Source organism: Akebia trifoliata, chromosome 12 (assembly GCF_017979445.1).
Source record: "Akebia trifoliata isolate Shusen 1 chromosome 12, ASM1797944v1, whole genome shotgun sequence".
Taxonomy (NCBI): Eukaryota; Viridiplantae; Streptophyta; class Magnoliopsida; order Ranunculales; family Lardizabalaceae; genus Akebia; species Akebia trifoliata.
Window position 1 is genome coordinate 2,668,083 of NC_141386.1, and position 20,332 is coordinate 2,688,414.

Below are 20,332 nucleotides of genomic sequence, written 5' to 3' on the forward strand. Positions count from 1 at the left end.
CTTTGCTTCTTTCAACACGGACAAGTATGCCCTTTATTTTTTTTTAGCATGGACAAGTATGCCCTTATTCTTAAAAGGATATTACCTCTTATATCCCATGGATAAGTATATAAGCACCCCACAAATTAATAAACTCACACCATAGCTAAATTATTTTGTCTTATATGGATTAAAAATTTTGGAATGAGTTGATTTTTTATGAGGATGATCTCTACAATGAGGAGATCATCCTCACAAAAAATTAGCACATCTTGAAACTTCTAATCTTATCAAAACAAGTTCAAGAACCGTAAATTGTCCCTTTTTAAAAAAAAAAAAAAAAACTATTTTTGACGAGTTAGAAGTTTTAAAATAGACTAATTTTTTGTGAGGATGATCTCTAAACCATATAGACCATCCTCACTAAAAATTTGCTCATTCCAAAAACTTTAACCCATATAAAACAAAACAAAAAATGGCTATAGTGTGGGTTGCCCTTATTAATTCATAGGGTGCTTTTATAATTACACATCCTTCATTTCCATCGAAAATTATTCATCCAAAATTAAGTTCTTTTAAAGTTGATTTCAAATTTTGATGACTTGTATGACATTATTATTTTTAATTTGAAATTTGTGGGTTTTTATAAATAGAAATTATTATTTATAAATTGAAGATTTGAGTATGATTTATTATTTAAAAATAAATTGTATTTTAATTTTATAAGAAATAATATATTTTATTGTGTTTGATAACAAATAAGCATTTGAAACATGCAAACAATGTATAATATGATTGTAAGGGTAACAAAGACAATTTATCAATTTCAGCAATGTGTAACAAACATGATTCAGCATCTAAACAAATAACTTTTTCAGCACTTAAATTCAGCGCTTATAAGTTTCAACGCTTAATGCTATTCAGCACTTTTTTTTTTCAATTTAACAAACAGCACCTAAGTATATGAATCCATTAAAAAAATTCCAGATTTGAATACGGATATACTCCGATCCGGACCAGGTCCGACCCCATTTAAGCCCTACATGGGTGTCAAGGAAGAAGAGAGAGGGAGAAAGAAAGAAGAATGAGCAATAATGGTCCAAAGCTCTACACCAACAAACCCAAGAAATGTTAGTATTTCTTCTTCTTTTGTTTTGTTTAGAACTTTAAACAAAACCGTAATCTTGATTTTTTTGTTTTTTTTGTTTTTTGTTTTGGGATGATCGATCAAAGCAACTCAGCTGAAACACCAACAACAGAAACCTAAAGATTTCTCTTCACCTGCACCAAAGCCTATGGATCCTCCTCCACCTTCATCATCTACTCCTCATCCTCCAAAGGAATCCTTCGCTAGACGCTATAAGTTCGTTTGGCCTGTACTCTTAACTGTTAATCTTGCTCTTGGAGGTTCGATTTCTCACTTATTTCTTTTAATTTATATACATCTCTGTTCTTAGATTCAAATAGTAAGAAATAGCTGTTAATTGTAGAATTTTAATGGTCTCATTTAATACTTTCAATTTCAACTAAGTGAAACCCTAGATTTTTTTTAGATCTTGGCTTGAATGGTGGGTTATTGGATGATTAGTTTGTAGCTGGAATTATAAAAATTGGGTATATGTTGAAATTTTGATTGGTGTGTGTTATGACCACAAAAGAGACAAGGGCTTAACATTTCTCACTATTAACACCTATGTGCTTTTTGGTGTATGATTGGTTTGGTATCAAAGCCAGAACCATGTCTTGGGTTTAAACCTTGGAAGGAGCAACATTGTTACGATCCTTAGGTTAAGACTTAAACTATCCACTCCATTGACGCCTAGGTATTTTTGGAGCATTGGTTTGGGTCTTAACATTTGGTAACAGAGACAACACCACGTCCAGGATTCAAGTCATGAGGAGGTGATTATGGAAGAAAAAAAAAAGGAGAAAAAGGGTCTCTTCTATAGTATGGGATATGGAAGGGGTCCGCCATGATATGCCACCGTGATTAGTCTGGGAAGGAGCGACTTATTGAAAAAGAGAAATGGGTACCTGGTACTTGGAAAGAAGGCCAAGGGGCTGGGGGACTCACCATGAAGTGGGCCAACGAGGGCGTCAATCTTGAAGGGTGGGGTTATATTACAATCTAGGGGTGCAACTTGGTCCGGTTCAAACCGAGAACCTAACCAAACCGATAGCTTGGTTCGATTTGGAACAAGTTGCAATTCGGTTCCGGGTTACAAAAATGGAGAACCGATCAATTTGGTTCGGTTCTTGGATCAAGCTTGTATAGGACATAACCAAACCGAGTGCCGAACCCCTATGCAATAAATAAATATATATGTATATAATAATTATTATGAATTATTTTAGGAGTTAGGAGATATATTAGTGATTTTTATGGATAAACTAATGATTTTTTATGAACAGATTAGTGATTATTATATGAAATTTTATGTTTATTACATGTTTGTTTTTTCATTAAAAAATATTACCTACAATTTATAGAATATTGGCAATCTGTAGAACCGAACCGAACCAAACCAACTTCAGTTCAGTTTGGGTTGGTTTGGTTCCAATAGAATTTGGTTCGGCTCTGGTTCTTATTTAGTGGAACCGACCAATGTTAGTTTGGTTCCAATTTGACCTCAAACCGAACCAAGTTGGACCCCTATTACAATCCTTAGGTTAAGACTTAAACTTTCCACTCCATTGACACCTATGTATTTTTGGAGCATTGGTATGGGTCTTAACAGACATGGGGTTGGTTTCTTAGATTCTCATTCATATCCTATGGTTATAGGAGTTTGGAAAGGAATTGTAAATACATCAATGTTTCAAACGATGTTTCAAGGTTGGATTGGGTGATGCAATTATATTCTAGGTTGATTTATTGTGGGATGATTCCCACTTGATATTTTAATTTCCTGCACTGTATTTGCTCTCTAATCTCAAGGATGCCTTCGTTAGCCAATATTTGAAGATCGAAGACCCAATTACCTCATGGGAATTTGGGTTTAGGTGTAATTTTAATGATTGGGGAACGTGGGCTTTTGCAACTCCTCTATCGAGAGAGAACCTAGTGGGTTTAACTACTCTACAAGCTCAGACATTTGAGAGTGGAGGTGGACTACAAATAATAGGTTAACAATGAGATCCTTCTATTTGGAGTTACCTTGGAAGGAATTCTCCCCCTACCTTGATAAGATGATTTGGAAATCTTCTGCTCCTTCTAAAGTAGCTTTCTCATTCAAAATGTGGTATTGGACAAGATCCTTACAACAAATCATTGGATTTGTGTTTGATTTTCCCTACTCAATGGGTGCATTATGTATAAAGTTATAGAAGAGACCATCGAGCATTTACTCACCCACTGTGTTGAATTACTCTTAGCGTTTGACAAGAGTTGGTAGGCCCCATTTACTGTACGTGAGGAATGGCAAGCTGATGACTTGTCTGCAAAAAGGATAATCTTTGGAGTGTTCTAGTCTTCAATTATAAGGAGAACATAGATGCTATCATTATGAAGATAAATGCATTGTTGTATATTGGGGTCAGTTTTCCCAGATTTTAGAGACGTTGGTTTTATTTATTTGCTTTTAATTGGAGGAGCTTGGTTGGCTCTTAGGTGCCATTGTATTTTGTTGTTGGATGGTCTACATTTCAGTTGACCCTCTCTGTCACTGGGTTTGCCTTTTAACTTTTTACTGATAAAAAAGACCCTCTTTATTCACAAGAGTACTTTTTATTTGTTATTGGCTCTCCCTTGGTTGTACGTAAATGCTTTATTAACGCAAGGTAGGATTCTTTGGAACCTTCAATATCTGCTGGTTTATTATATGGAAGAAAGAAGCTCTGTAGTATTTGATGGCAAGGAAGGAATTTCCTGCAGATTCTATCGACCGGGCAACAGAACATAGGACTTTTCAGTTTCAGGAATCTGTAATGTTAGAATTCTCAATTTTAAATTTGAATGCCATGCCTGGTTCCCAAACAGACCCTAACACTCATGATGCCTATACATTTAGTGATGCAGGTTGTAGGTTGATGTAGATGCTTACATATCTACATATAGACCTTCATATGATCAGCCAGCCACCTCGCTATATGGAAAAAAATTCACTGAATGTTAATTGCAAAGATTAGAATAAGAATCGAAGCACATAACTCCATTCAAACTATCTCTAATTATCAAATACCCTCATATGATTCTTACTTATTTTCTGTTTTTTGTATAATTACCAATACCCATTGATGTATGAAAAATCGTAGTATAACCTTTAGTAGTACAATGGGATACCAACACCATATGTAAGATTGTATACATTGTTCAATGCATATTTAAATTGTTCTTGATTGTGACTAATTATTTCAGTTTGCCCGTTTCTGAGGGATAAAAGGTGAAACAAGGCTCAGATTGTTGATAATCATGGGGGACATCAGTGAAAAGTAATAGATCTATGAATGTTGTACATGGATGGTGATACTATTAATAATGATACATGGGATTAGAGAATGAGAAGCAAATTTAGTGTGCATCTTGGTTTTGTTTGGGTGTTGGATTGATAGTTTCAATCATCACTAATGACTTCTCACAGTTGTATGGACAGTATTTATATCTTGCTTTCGAGTCCCAATTTTTTGTTGACTTTCTGACATTTTTACATATAAAGTGACTCAATATATGGTGAAGCTCTGGACTCAACAACAGTTTGATAAATTTTCTTGCTATGAATGTGCCCATGTAGCTTACCTATTTGTGAGAACAAAGAAGAAAGATCCAAGTGTAGAGGATGGTGAAGTTGCTGCAGATGTTCCCTCGACTCCAGCCGCGAGTACAACTGTTGAAGTGTCTGAAAGACCAGCACCCATTGCACCTATCGCACAGGCCATGAAAGTGCACGAACCCATTCCCGAGGATCAGCAGCGTGAGCTTTACAAGTGGATATTGGAAGAGAAGAGGAAAATCAAGCCCAAGGATCGTGAAGAAAAGAAACAAATCGACGAAGAGAAGGCCATTCTCAAACAGTTCATAAGGACAAAATCCATTCCAAGTTTATAACTGTGAATCCCTGTTTCTACTTGTGTGAGATTGCTAAGCTTGGGGTGTGAATATGGAAATTTGTACTTTTTTTTTTGTTGGAATGGTTTTAGACAGAATTGAATGGTAAAACAAATGTTGCCAACCCCAAATGGGTAATCTCGCATGTGTTGCACTATGAGGTTTGTTGAATATCTCTAGGTTCTCCTAACGTGGTTGCTTTCAGATCTCTTGCTGGAGATTTTTTTTTTTTGGGGGAGTTCAACCGTCTTTAATAAAGAGAATTTGCAGAAGTATTTTTTTTTTTTTTTATAACTTGGTGGTGGGGATTGTCAATAAATAGCTGGATAAGAAGGGTTTAAAATTCTAATCCAAGCCCATGTTCTCTAATGGTTGGACCGGGTCGATCCAAATAAAGGTACCTGAGTGGCCTTGCTTGGCCTGTACGGGTTCGGATCTAATTATGGGTTGGACTGGGTAGTTCTGCAAATTTTCAAAGTTACGATAGTGAGCCAAGCTCCCAATCCTGATTTTGGCTCTAAACATGTACCGGATCTATCTTGGCCTGACCCATTAATTAATAGTAATACCATCATACCAACCCAACCCAGACTTGTTAAACTTTGAAGTAGGAAATACTGGAGTGACTGTGTTTCACACTGTGCTGATGTGTAGGTGTGAACAAAACATGGATGCTTTCCTAGAGATATGAGTGATAAACAACTAGGGTTCCGTGCACACCTCCACTCAGTGCTGTGTGAAACGGAGTAATAATGTAGTCATCCAATAGACCGGTGGGAGTCTTTGATGTATTTTAGAACGCTAATGATTTTTCGACTTGAAAATTTTCACTTGATTTGTACTCGACTGACATGGTAAGGGTACATAATCGTTGCTCATTTTCCTTGTGTATCTCGAAAAAAAAGATCTATGATTTTCTACCCTTATCACGTTAGTCGTGTATAGACTGAGTGAAAATTTCTTAGTCAGAAAATCATGACTTATTGCCTGTTGCTTTCTCTTCCTTTTATTGGTTTAAAGAATATATCATGGGAAGTTTTCGAGACCCCACATTCTCATTGAATCACTTGTATTGAAAAATATCCCAACCTGATGTAAAGAGTAATGATTTTTTTGACTCCCCCCAAGAATCATAGTTTTTTTTTTCTTGAGATACACAATTGCACATCCCCATAAATATGTGTAATTGTATACTCAATGAAAAAAATCTATGATCCGTGCACATGCCACGTCAAGAGAGTTTGAGGGGAGTTTGTCAAAGAGAGGAGTCAGAAAATCAAGACTTTGATCTAAAGTGGGTACTCGTTAATTTGAAATACCTATCAATACACGTCGACCAATAAAAATGTGAGGTTTCCAAAAATTAACTCCATGAGAAGATTGAGTAACCCCGTGGATAAGGCAGAAGATAATTGGTGCCCACTTCTCCTTTCTTCTTCATAGGTCCGCCATTGAGAAATAATCAAATGTCGATCCAATTGGATATTGATACAAGATTGAAAAAGATATTCATACAAGTGAGCATATTCAGGATCATTGCAAGAGTACAAACCATATTTTTATTTGGTGTCTCGTTTTATTTAATTCAAAGTTCAACTTTACAATTATAATAAAAGAAGGGTTAGTATTGTTGATCCAAATCTATATCAATTGTTTCTAAAATTAAGGAAACATTTTTAGATTAGAGTGCCTTTATTATTATATTGAGAGAGGTGGTATTGTTGGTAGAAATCCACATTAATTATTTTTAAATTAAAAAAGTATACTTGTATTATATTAAATGTCTATTTGAAATTATAAAGCTCGCTTTTAAATCTTTACCATTATAACGAGCGCAGCGGGAGTAAGCGTGATAGACGCAAAATTTCATTTTTCAAAAATGTCCCCATATTACATTTACATTTACACTCGATAATTATCAGTGTCTTTAAAATAAAAGATTACAAGTTACAAATTCACAATTTAATTAATTTTTTAAAATATAATATATCTATTTATTATGTTATCTTCACTATCATAATGAGATAAGGGTTTGATGTAAATTTAAAATCACCTTAATAAATGTTTTAATCACAAAATATCTTTTAGAATGTAGGTATGAGCTCGCTTAGAGCAACTCCGTCGCAACACCCTCTATCCATACCCATAAATTAGTCTTTTTTAGGTATTGTGGGTAGTAATTATGGTATCTATGTGATATGCACTTCAACTGTGTTACCATAATTGCTATCTATAAATTATTTAATTCAATTCAAATTTAAAATTTCCTTAGATTTACTTATTTTCAACATAATTATTAAAAAATTTCCCTTCAAAAAGGATGGTAACTAAGTGATAGTACCTTTCTTTGTTATCGAAAATGTCAAATTCCAAAAAATGGTGAGGGATGGGTCTTGGGTTGGAGACACTATTTTTGGACTCCACCAACCCAAGACAACAATTGAGAACAGATTGCGTTGGAGTTGCTCTTAGTTGGTAAAATCTTGTGGTGATGATATCAAAGATCAAGGTTCAAATCTCGTTAGCATTGAGTTAATGAATTCATTAAAATAAGTTTATTGGTATAAAAAAAATACCCTTTAATACATTACTTGATAAAGAGTCGCGTTGGAGCAACATCGAAACTGACATCGTTTCACACATTGGTGTGTATAGAATCACAGATGCTTCTCACTTATTTCTCAATGAAATGCATTTATGGTTTTATACACACATCGTCAACAATGCGTGAAACGATGTAAATTTCAATGTTTGTTGAGCATTTTCCCTTGATAAAATATGACATAAAATTAAAATATCTTTTTAAAATTATTATAAATAATTATTTAAATTAATTATAAAAATTAATATTACATAAATCCTAATTTTTTCACATGCTACCAAATAGTAAAGTGAAACAAGAATTAGATTTTGGCCTTTTGCAACTAAATGTTTGAGGTGATCAGACTCCAACCAAACCACATCCACCCAACTCCATCTCCTCCCCTTCACACCCATTCATTTGTTCAATCAAAACACCCAATTTCTTGTATTTGTTTTTTCAGTCTTAGTTCTTCTCCCAATCTTAACAAAAAAAAAAAAAAAAGCTCTCAAATGCCAGGAACCATTCATGTTTCAGGTACTATTAAGTCTTTTCTACTTCTCTCCATCACATATAACTGTAATTCAAAATGCAGACATCCTTCGTCCATTTTTAACTAAAGAGTTTTTTTTTCTTCTTTTAATTCAATATAGTTCTTGATTTAATGGGTCTTCCAACTTCATCATCATCTGTAAAGGGTGAGTGTAGATTACTATTTTTTTATTATATCTTTTTTGCTTATCTTTCTCTCTTTATTTTTGTTGTGTTTCTTACATTATTTTGATGGGTGCAACTGTTTTTATACTTCAGTTTCAATGGGAAAGAGAGAGTATCAGATTTGGGACAAGGGAGACTTCTCTTTGTGAGCAAGACAGAACACTCCCCACACTTTCAATCTCTCTCTTTTATTTTGTTGCACTGTTGTTTTTCTTCATGTTTGTGAACCTAAATTTAAATTTATTTAAGTACAGCCCTTTAACGACACTTCGCGACAACCTCATCGTAACCCTCCACGATGCAGAGGGCAATGAACTATCCAGGACAGGTTCTGTTTTTCTAATAATTGTTGAAAATTAAGTGGGGTTTTTCTTTAATTGTTTGAGTGATTAATGGTGGTTCTTTTGCCATTTTTGTGCAGGTGTGAAGACCATGTTAGTAGTTGAAAAAGGATTTTGGGATGATTTGTTTCCCCTCCAAGGAGGCGGGCACCTGCACATGAAATTGCAGTTTGTTCTAAGTGAAGAAGAGCAAAAGCGGATTCGAGAGATGGTATTCAAATTTTCATTTCTTTTGCTCTGTTTATTTATTGTCCCTGATTAGCCCACTGTCGATTATGCCCTACAGGGTTTGAAGAACTCGGAAAAAATTAGAGCAAACTTTATGGTTTGTTAAAAATATAAAGAAACAATTAATTATTCAGAACTTAAACAATTCTCCAAGGGGCATAGTTCAGATAGTTGTTAGTTTGTTCTTCTTATTCTTATTAATTAACAACAACAAAGCCAACCGGCACGAGTGGTGCATTGGCTCCACAACTTGGGTATGCTCCCCAAGATCACAAGTTCAATTCTTCCCGGGGGCTTACCTGATGCGAGTGGTTTGAGGGTGATTGTGTTCATCTGATTGGATTAGTCCTTCATTGTCAAGGTGTTTGGACAACCTCCATTATCAACAACAACAACAAAGCCTTATCCCAAAGATTTAGGGTTGGCTATATGAATTGTGTTCCTCCATTCCAGACTATCGAAAGCCAATTCTTTTGTTATTGAGAGTGAGTTCATATCTGCTTTCACTATTTCTATCCACGAGTCCGGATCCTATACACCCAGGGTGGAGGATTGGGACCCTCCTCCCACACCTCAATACATGCCACATAAGCCACAATCCAAGGAAATTTTTAAAAGGAGATATTGTAGGCTTTAATTTCTAAGATTGTAGCTTACGTGGCATGTATTGAGGTGTGGGTGGAGGGTTTCAATCCTCCACCGTAGGTGTACACAATCTAGACTCTTCCATCCACATTCTTATTTTTTGAAAAAGTTTTTGGTACCTCTCGCTCTTTTTGAGGATGTTCAACTTGAATATTTCTTCTGACTGGGATGTAATTGGCCTTCATAGAACATGCCCAAACCATCTAAGTGGACTTTCACTTTCTCACTTCTCTTGTTATTTTTGTTGAGTGTAAATTTTCCTCCACTCTCGGGTGTGTCATACCCCAGTTAAGCCCTATGACCCTCTTATGTTCATAGTTCTCCCCCTCTCCAACGGGTCGGTCTTTTGGAGTAGTTGGTTGGTTAAATGGTATCAGAGCGCTAGGTTCACGAGTTCGATTCTTTCCACCCTTATGGGTGATGGGGAGTATTGAGTGTATATTTTCCTCCACTCTCGGGTGTGTGCATACCCCAGTTAAGCCCCACAGCCCTCTTGTATTTCATGGTTCTCCCTCTCTCAAACAGATTGGTCTTTTGGAGTAATTGGTTGGTTCACACTTGTTAATACTTCTAATTTTATTTTATTTTATTTTTTGCATGTTTTTGTAGAGAGAATCTGCACTGAAGAAGAAACTTGGGGAGCTTCTCAGTGGTAGTCTTAGACAAGCGGAGACTGCGGCAGTGGCTACAGTTGGTAGTAACATCGCATCGTCACCCTCAACCATGAGGTCACAGGTTCAATCCCAGCTTAACCATAAAAAAAGAATGAATGAAAAGAAAGCTTTGAAACAAAATTTTAGTAATATTTGTGATCTTATGTTGAACTTGTTTTGAAAAGCTTTTTCTTGATGTTCAAGTCCTGCATTTTCTGAAGATTCACAAGAAAGCCTTGTTCAAATGGAAGCTGTAAGTGTTGCCGAGGAATCTCTCCAAGATCGTTCGATGTCAAATCCTATTAGTCATGACAAGGATACACAATCTAGTCTTGGAAACAGAGAAGGAACGTCAATAGATCGATTGGAGCAAACAGACCCAGTTAATAATTCTTCACGTTGTGGCTACAATATTTTACTTCATCAAAGTGTAAACTAAAGAGGACCGGTTGATTTTCCACTAATGGGCTTTTCATCTCTTTAGAATGATACAGATGAAAGTGAAGGGGCTTCATCAATACTGCTTCCATCACAAGAACTTAAAATACTCCATTTAACAGAAGCAAATAAAAAACTTTCAGAGAAGATTGAGACCGGGTCACCTCCTATTGATGATCCCATGAAGCCCATTTCAGAATCCTTGGTTGCCAAAAACAACCATTTAATTCCTAACAAATTGGACGAAGATCAAACTCATAGTCCCGAGAAGCAGAGTGCATTGGAGAAAACTCCAAGCAATGTAAGGAAAATGATAAGTGCCTTTGAAGGTAGTTTGTCTCAGGTATTTCTGTCCAAGTATGCATTATTTCTCCCTTATTATTGCAAGGACATAACCTTCTTTTCTTTTTTCCTTTTTTTCTTTTCTTAATGAGACCCACGGAACCTGTTTGCACAGGGACTGAGCCTTCATGTTAACACGTCAACGACAAAAGCCCAATCAAACAAGACCAAGATAGAAGGTTCTGTGAAAGGTCCAAGTGTACAAGATGCGAAGATGGAAAGAAGGAAAATAACACATGAAATAGCCAAAACAGAATTAAATTCATTTTCAATAGAGAAGTCCATGGATGTGAATTTGCAACAAAGGCCAAAAGACATCAGAAGTAGAGAAGATCAAATTGATTTGATTGCACCAAGTGTTTCTGGAGCTACATATACAATGCCCATGTCACTTGAAATCGAACGGTTGAAGGTTTCAAGAGCTCCAGACACACTGCCCATGTCACTAGAAATCGGAGAGTTGGAGGTGTCAAGTGCAAGACAAACTACAGAGGAAAGAACAAACTCAAATAAAAATGTTAACTTTGAACTACCATGTCAAAAAGAATATAAAAAAAATGAGGGAATAGTTTTGGAAGAATTGAGTGGACCATCTGTAGCAGAGATAGCTATGGTTTCGGGAAGAATGCTTGATGGGTCTGTGGATATAGACCAATCTTGTAGTGTGTCCAACGACCAGAACGACTCTACACTCGTTTCTTTAGAGAAAAGTGGATGGAGAACTAGCGTGGAAGTGTCAGACAAGCTAAGTATTTGTGGACCTTCAAGTGAAAGGCAGCAATCAATAGTCTATCCTGGAATGCAACAATTTCCCTCTGAAATATCAGGTAGCTTGATATTCTCAGATGAATCAAGACGTTTGTGTATTACAACTGGGAGTAAGCAAGTGATTGATCTAATGGGAGGCTGTCGTGGGGACATTGGAGCACCAAATCAAGGGGAAATTAGTTTACCTGGGATAGAATCTGTAAACGAGGTTTGAATTCTTATCCCCTTATGATGCTTAGGAGTTTATATTAGTTTGTTTATGAGTAAAAGTTTATTGTATTTTTCTGCAAAACAAACTTGTTGAGTGTATATTTTACTCCACTCTTGGGTGTGTCATACCCCAGTTAAGCCCCCACGACCCTCTTATATTCATAGTTCTCCCCCTCTCCAACAGATCGGTCTTTTGGAGTAGTTGGTTGGTTAACATTGTATCAGAGCACTAGGTTCTATAGTTCATGGGTTCGATTCTTTCCACCCTTATGGGCAAGGGGGAGTGTTTAGTGTATATTTTCCTCCACTCTCGGGTGCATCATATCCCAGTTAAGCCCCATGACCCTCTCATTTTCATAGTTCCTCCCCCTCTCCAATAGATCAGTCTTTTGGAGTAGTTGGTTGGTTAACAAAACTCAACCTTGTAGAATCTAGTTGAGGTCCCATTATCTTTAGCTTCACTTCTATTTTTGGGAAATCCACAAGCAAGCTATTATTCTATGGATCTCCATTGAGGATCATCAAACCCAAATGAAAGATCTCGGGAGTCTGGAGGGAGTGAAAGTGTTTCAGGAAGTTAGATGAAACGTGAATGAAAAAAAGGTTGCGTACAGAAACTAAAGGATGATGCTGACATTGTATGATAAACAAGGTTTAATCACCATTCTTAACAGCCACCCTTTAACATGGACCCAAATTACTCGATGACTATGGTAAACCCAATGTCCACCATCGAACTATTTAAGTGCTCAAACCATTCTCAAGGAGATTGTTTGAGACCATAAATAGCCTTTCTGAGTCTTTTTTGTTTCGACATTTCCATGCTCATCTGAAGATGAAGACATGCTCACTACTCCCAACATATAGGAATATTGATTCATAAAATTCCCATTTGAATTGGATATACACAAAAACCCAAGTATAGTTGATATAAAGGTCTACAAGAAATACACTCCAGAGTGAAATCTTGCTTAACAATCATGCTTTGTATCTACTTATTGCACATCCACTCAAACCCAATCAATTCTTTAGCCTTCCAGTCACCGAAGAGATTCTTTTCAAGGGCATCCATCGTTCTTTTTTTTCTTTGATAGGCAAATTGGGATTTTGAGGGAGCATACCTTTTATTCGCAGCGGAAATTCAAACCTTGAGTCGTGTTACGTTGAGTCGATCGTCGGAGATCGGAAATCCAAATTCCCGTTACGTCGACGCTTCCAGAGCAGTCACTATTTCCACGCCTTAAACCCTAGGATTTTTTTATAGAAACCCAGAAAACTGCCCACTTAGAAAGAAGAAAAAATATTGAGAGAATCTGATATTTTGTTGTTGTGTTTCACGTCCCTCCTTATTTATTTATAGAAATAAATATAAGAAATAAGATTGTAGTCTCCTATTACAATAGGGACTCAATCTTATTAGAACTCTGACTTCAAGAGGAGTCCTAATATGTGACAATCATGGGTTGGGTCCACATGGACACCCAAAACAACCAACACAAACAAACAATTTATTAAAGAGGGAAGAATGTACAGAAGGGAGGATGACTATCCAACCCGAAAGAAGAAAAAACCGCTAAAACAAACACAACCAAAACAAAAGAAAATTACTCCTCCAAATTACAAACCCTATCCCATCTAACAAGAAAATCTTCAAAAACACCCCTCTAAACACCTTGAACATCTTGCCCCAATAGAATAAAAGAGCTAGAACTGAAAGCTCTGTGTCCGTAAGTACTTTGACTTTAAGGTGGTTGAGATTGTTTAGGCTTATTGGGTGCACTGTGCAAGACTGTTTAGGTTAATTGGAATCACCATGCTTCCAAGTTTAGTTTGAAGGTGTTAAAATATCTTCTGAAAATTTCCATCTAATGTGCATTTCAACTGCACAGGTTTGTTTGAATGTTGTATTTCAGGATTCTACTAATTAATGAATCAATCAAGAATTTTTGACTGTTATGCTTATAAAATTCTTAACATTTTCAGCAAAATGTGCAACGCGACACTTGTATTGAAGTGAATAAAAATGAGAACCTTGAAAGTTCAACGGATGATGGAGATTCTGGAGGACTAATTAGACAGGTTTCATCTCTCTCTCTCTCTCTCTCTCTTAAAAATTCTGGACCTTCGTTCACCATTAACTTTAGCTCCACATTTTCTATGGTTATAAGTTTCAAGAATCGGTCCTTGACTCATTCGTGTGGGTCCACATACCATGCTGCTGAATCCACATATTTTCTCTTGCATACATTCTATAAAATGTTAATGTCACTTATCATTTCTGTTTTATAATTCATGGCTAGAAAAGAGAATTTGTGTTAGCTACATGTGATTTTTTATTATGTTAAAGGTTGTAAGCTTGAGAGTTCTCCATAGACCTAGAAAATAGCATAGTAGAATTGTTGTTTCATCATCTTCTTCAAACTCTGCTTGAAATAGCCTTTTCTTTTTAATTCTATTTCTGAATGTATGGGTATCAGTCTGATTCTCTTTAGCATTAAGGTGTATTTATTACTTCTAAAATCTCTCACGATTTCGACTTTATCTTCATTCTCCAACAGTGCTAAAAATGTTTTGGACTCTTGGAGTTGGATATGTATAATGTGCAAAGTAACGTGTTTGCTCTAAATTATAGCAAAGTTTTTGTGTGAGTCTGCAATCAGTTTGGTTGATATTTAAGACCTACATTGAGATAAACTTAACAAATAATAGTTTCTTGTAGATTTTTACTTATTAAGTGTAATAAACATTCTATTTATCCAGTAATGAATCGAACGTAGAGTGATCGTGTGTAACACGTGAGATACGGTAAATTTAGGTTCATACGGTCATGTAGGTGCACCACGATAAACTAAATAACTAAACATTTGAAACTCGTCACATAGGAATCCATTGAAGTGTTGTATAGATTATTGAAAAATTTATTTTATCTGAATGGGCAATATCTTAGAAGTCGAATGTGATATGGGACTGTTGTCGTAACTTTGTGATTCTATTTTTTTTTTCTACAATAAATAAATCTAGTTAGGCAAACCAGCTCTACACAATGGTCCATTCTTTTCACACATTTATTGCTCTTAATAATCATTAATTATCTTCAATCCCAATTATCATTGTAGTTATTCAAGCTAGTATGGGTATATATGAGGTATTTTATAATACTTATGTCTTTGTTTGCAATATAGGCAATAAGAGTTGCAATTTTGGTGGCATTTGGTACCCTTGTTCTTGTCACTAGAGAAAGAAAAACCAGGTATAACTCTTAACACGCCGAATTTATTTTTTCTATATTTTTCTTTTGTTCGTTATGCCAAGCCCTATCAAGGTCACAACACACATATTGGGTGTGAAACTGATTATTCGACTCTCAAAAGCACTTGTTATGTAAATTGAAGAGGAATAAACTTTGGGATTCATAGATTGATCTGTTTTACCATTTTTTCTCTCTCCTTGGCAGATAAATTTTTGTGGGTGGGTTAATCCTTGGTGTTTATGGTCCAAGCATTCAGCTATTCAAGTATGTCTTTCTCTTATTCCACGTTCTTTTTTGTTGAGACTTGTAAGAAACATTATCCGTTCAAGATCGGGTTTATCTGACAATTGTTATAGATCAAATTTTTGGTTTCAATTATTCTACTTTAAATTAATTAATATGTAAGTAACACTTTAAGCTCTTAAATGTTGAAATTAAGAAAACCCAATTGTTTGCAATATAGTGAAACAAGATATAGAGAATAAAACTAGTTGCTTAGCAATAAATAAAAAATGTATAAATTTCAAAAAAGCTTTTGATTATGCACTCAGAACTGACTAGCTCATAAAAGTGAATCTTAAGATGGATGAAACCGAAATGCCTCTTGATTTTATACTTGATGTAGTGTATTATAATGATAGATTGATAGAAGTCTTAAGAAGCTATCGATGACGTCAATAATGGGACTATGTAAAAGGTTAATCCTCACTTGGAGAGCTATGTTTCAGTTTCACATGTCAAAAGTTCGCAGTCTCAATTGATAATTGCTCTACCAATCCTAATAAAATGGGAATTAAATTATAGAAGTTGGATAATCCAAACCATTGGCTTGGGAAACTATGGTATCTTTGAAAGGCCAATTACGTCCGGTCACTCCTAAGCCAACGAGATGGATTATCTTTGTAAGTTCACCACCATGTCACCAAATTATGACACTCTCGTGTGAGAATACTAATGTTTTGACTATTTGAAATTTATATATTTGCTAGAGTTTGCCCATGCCTATCGCATGTGCTTCCTTTTTGGAGTTAATTGCGGGGGGGGGGGGGTAAAAGAGGATAAATAATTAAGTTGGAAGGGTATTATTAAAAGAAATTTGGACTTAAAAGCGTAAAAGAGAAAAAATAATAAAGTTGAAGAGGAATGAGAAAGAAGAGTAAAGACAATAAAATTGGATGAGTAATATTGTAAAAAGGGAAGAAGAAGAAAGATAATAACGTTAGGGGTATTTTTGAAAAGAGCAAAAAAAAAGACAATAAAGGTAAAACTTGTTTCAAGATATTTTCTTTATAAGATATAAATCTTGAGACAGAGTGGTATCCATTGTTGTGTTTTACCATATAGATTTGTGAAAAATACTCAATAATACATAACCAACAAGAGAAAAAGGGGAGAAGCATGAAGATGATAAAGTTGGAGGGGGTAACATTGAAAAAGAGAAAAAATATATATATTATAAAATTAGAGGTATTTTTGGAAAAAAAAACAGAAGAGGAAAAGCAATAAATGTGAAACTTGTCCTCAAGTTACTTTCTTTATTGGATATAAATCTTGAGACAAAGAGAGTGGACCCATTGTTCTATTTTATCATATAGATATGTGAAAAATGCCCAATAATGCACAATCAACTAAGTCCTCTCTTGAGAGGAGAGACCAACTTCTCTAAATAAATTTCTATATAACCATAATCAATACAAAGTAGTGTATTATATACGCTCAAAGTTGATCAAAACTTTCTACTAAGGATGAAAAGTGCAGTAATTGATGCATGTTTTGCGCATGTATGTTTTGTTGAAGGAAAAGTTGTTATTTAATCGATGAAGGATAAGTTGTGATTTAATCATGTTTTTTTTTTAATAAGACTGTAAATTTGATGATTATGGGACCAAAGTACGCATGTTTACTTACCTTATTTGCATTGGAATTGATTAGTTTGATTCAAAGAAAACTTGAAAATAATGTTCTTGAGCAAGACGTGGTTGAAGGACCATTTGGTTCAGAATACGATCCCTTTAAATTCCATATTCGAGGTTGCGATCAGATCCATTCGTTAAATAAAAAAAATCAATTCGATACATTTCTCGTTCACCCATGGTTCCATATTGAATCTGAATCATATTTTGGTCCTAAATATGATCCATGTACATAAATCCAATCCTAGATTCTTGAATGCTAGTCAGCAATAATTTCAAAAGGTTCCAACAAAATGTAGAGGATCTATGCTTCTTGGGAAAAATCCTAATAAGTTGAAAAGATGAAGAAATGGCTTCAGAAAAAACTGATTTGGAATAGAAGCCAAAATCCTATAATTTTGCCCTACTGTTGGTGAAATGAATTAAAAAACAGTTTTTCGAGACGAGATGCTTTTAGTGATTGAATCCTCCTGTAACGGGTGCTGCTCCCACTTCCTTGATTCCTTGTTCCTACACTTTGGTGCTTCTCACGTTGTGATATATAAAAAATAAATAAATTTTCATCCCAAAGTCATTTAATATCCGTTCCATCCGACTTTGTGCAAAAAGTCAAAAGTGGATCTAGTTTCTAACCCCATTTTGGCTCTAACTTTTGTAGGAATCCCAAAGTTAAGTAACCACCAGACACGTTATTGACTCCGAAGCTCGCTGAGAGACTAAAAATTATCTCTCAAGCCAATTATGATTGAAAGAAACTGCAAATCACCATTTCTGAATAATCAAATTTTCCACCAACCTAGTAGGAGGTGGATCTATGCACAAACATTTGACTTTATTGGTTATTTCTAGTTAATAGAATTAGTAATTTTTCATAATTGTACCAAACACATTGAATATTTCGAGAATGTTTTGATGTTTCCGAGAATAATTCAAAGGGTGAGCAGAATTGTACCCACTTTTTTAGGTATCCACACTCACTTAAAAAAGAAAAGAAAATAACAAATGGGTCTCATTAGTATTAGTAGATGGACTCACCATTACAACTAACCATTTGAAATCTAAAGCCCAAATTTCTTCCAGTGTCATTGGGGAAGATGAAGAGAACTTCTCTCAGTTTTTCCATTTTTTTTGTTGATTGTAGGTTTAAAAGGATCTAAAAATCATTATTTTGACAAATTATAATAATGGAAGTTGGTTTCTATTGAAATCTCATCTTGTTTTTAGGGTTTTTCATTGATTTAGTTCATTTATTTGAACTCAAATGAATGATTCCCAAGAACTCAATCTAAAAGGAGATAACTCAATTAAATGACCACTATTAGAACAAATATAATGGTTCAAAAGTGATAGAAAAAAAAAATGTCTTTTCATGCATTTATCGAATTTTGTCTTCATGTTTTATATTGTACAATTTTTTTTTTTTTTTTTTTTTTTTTTTGTGCCAATAGGACCCATTTGACATCGCTTAAGCCATGTTGCCCGATTCATGTCTATGTCCTGTTGACAGTTTTTAGATATAAAAAAATATGTTGGCAGAACACATCTGACATGACTTAATCCATGTCAAATGTGACATTGACCTTTCAAGATCGACACAAGCAAACATAAAAAAAATGATTTTTATTTATTTATTTATTTTATTTTATTTGTTGTAGATTTAACAAATTATTAATAGGTTCTTGTTATCAATACTCTTTAAAAATATTTGTCAACGTCTTTAAGCATTCAAATGTTGTACATTAGAATTTTAACCTTAATCTAAATCAATTCATACCATTTGCCCTAATTTTTCAATCATTTTTCTCCATTACAAACACATTAAAAACTAAATATGATAAACAAACAAAAATATTTCTAAATTTGATGCCTTGCAAGGTTCAGAGCAGCTCTTGGTTGAAGATAAAGATGATTCATTGTGAAGTTCTTTACGGACAACAACGGAGATAAGTTGTGAAGAAGTTCAATCGTGAATGATAACAAAATGTGTTTGGTTGGTGCACATATCATATATGTATATTAACAAATTCTTTTTAAATTTATTCTCACCCTAATTCAAAATGATTGATTGAAACAGTCTAGGATTTTCTTCTTACCAAAATAATATCTCAAAGACGAGATCTTAAATCTTGCTCCTGTTACTAACCAAAGAAACTTGGATTTTCATTGGAACAGAGTTAATTTTGGTTGGAATTCTATTCTGAGGGACTACTTAAAATTTGTTACCAAACAGCCAAGTAGAATTATATAATTTGAACGGAGATAAGGTCAAAGTTTTGTCTCTAAACCCCCAAATGGGGATGATTTTAGAAATAAACTATCTTTCTATGGACTCACTTTGAGGTAAACCCGTGGCATACGGTAGAACACAATGCCACACAAATCAAAAGATAAGTGAAGAAGTGGAACACTGTCCTTACTAACTTAGTAAGGTTTTGAATCTTACTTAGGGTCGTTTTGCTAAAATGGATTACCACATCAGAAATCCATCGTCACACCCCTCTAAGTTTCATTTTCTTTTGAACTAGATCCAAGGTTTTTAAAATGGACGGCTACCGAACAATATTTTATTTAGTGATGACTAAAATGTAAAGCGGTAAATGCGACTTATAACAGACACCCATTTTGATAAAAATAAATATACACCAAAATGGATGTATATAGCTCTTTTGACAAATATATTTTAAAAACATGACAAAATCAGCAACTTTGACCTCACATACATTGCCGTTTTGATAATTTATTGTAAATAGAATAATATCAAATAAGATGGCTTGTTAGTTTTGGTTGGGTAAGCGTGACAACCCATAAAGATAAGAGTGTTTAAGAGTCCATTTCACTCACGAGTGTCTTGTTTCTATGCTTATCTTGTAGGCTAATGATAATGATAAATGGACTCGCTAAAAAAAATATGTGGTCTGTTCATGAATGACATGGCAAGGGCATAGAATCCTAGATCTTTTCCTTTTGTATCCCAAAGAAAAAGATCTATGATTCTGTGCCTTTGCCACGTCATCCAAGTATCTTTAGTACGTTGATTTATCACGACTCTCGTACCTATGTATCAATGTTGAATAATGATTTTCTAATTAGAAAGTCTTCACTCAGTCAATACTCATCTGATGTGTTACGGACACGGGATCATAGATTTGTTTTCTCTGTTTTGTATTTGTGTATCCCAAGAAAATACATTTATGGTCCCGTGTTCATAATACGTCAATAAAGT

At 34.8% G+C, this 20,332-nt stretch overlaps 2 protein-coding genes across 5 annotated transcripts; both read left to right on the plus strand.

The window, feature by feature from the left end:
- Positions 1-959: 959 nt before the first annotated feature.
- Positions 960-5,231, plus strand: LOC147388591 (WAS/WASL-interacting family protein). Of its 2 annotated transcripts, none has more exons than XM_086419094.1 (3): positions 960-1,109; positions 1,213-1,386; positions 4,710-5,231. In XM_086419094.1, the coding sequence occupies exons 1-3, from the start codon at positions 1,064-1,066 to the stop codon at positions 5,021-5,023; spliced, it is 534 nt and encodes a 177-aa protein (XP_086275220.1). In that variant the 5' UTR covers positions 960-1,063; the 3' UTR covers positions 5,024-5,231. The 2 variants fall into 2 exon arrangements, with proteins under 2 accessions (XP_086275220.1, XP_086275221.1); XM_086419095.1 differs by having other exon boundaries at positions 979-1,109; positions 1,216-1,386.
- A 2,749-nt stretch (positions 5,232-7,980) lies between these two features.
- On the plus strand, positions 7,981-15,571 carry LOC147388592 (uncharacterized). 3 transcript variants are annotated; one of them, XM_086419026.1, is made up of 12 exons: positions 7,981-8,141; positions 8,258-8,302; positions 8,415-8,466; positions 8,576-8,649; positions 8,743-8,873; positions 10,145-10,263; positions 10,393-10,570; positions 10,673-10,955; positions 11,061-11,944; positions 13,930-14,025; positions 15,129-15,196; positions 15,401-15,571. In XM_086419026.1, exons 1-12 carry the CDS (start codon positions 8,117-8,119, stop codon positions 15,402-15,404), a joined length of 1,959 nt encoding a protein of 652 aa, XP_086275152.1. In that variant the 5' UTR covers positions 7,981-8,116; the 3' UTR covers positions 15,405-15,571. The 3 variants fall into 3 exon arrangements, with proteins under 3 accessions (XP_086275152.1, XP_086275155.1, XP_086275153.1); XM_086419029.1 differs by having other exon boundaries at positions 7,982-8,141; positions 8,571-8,649; XM_086419027.1 differs by having other exon boundaries at positions 7,982-8,141; positions 10,673-10,969; positions 11,084-11,944.
- The last annotated feature ends 4,761 nt before the right edge of the window (positions 15,572-20,332 follow it).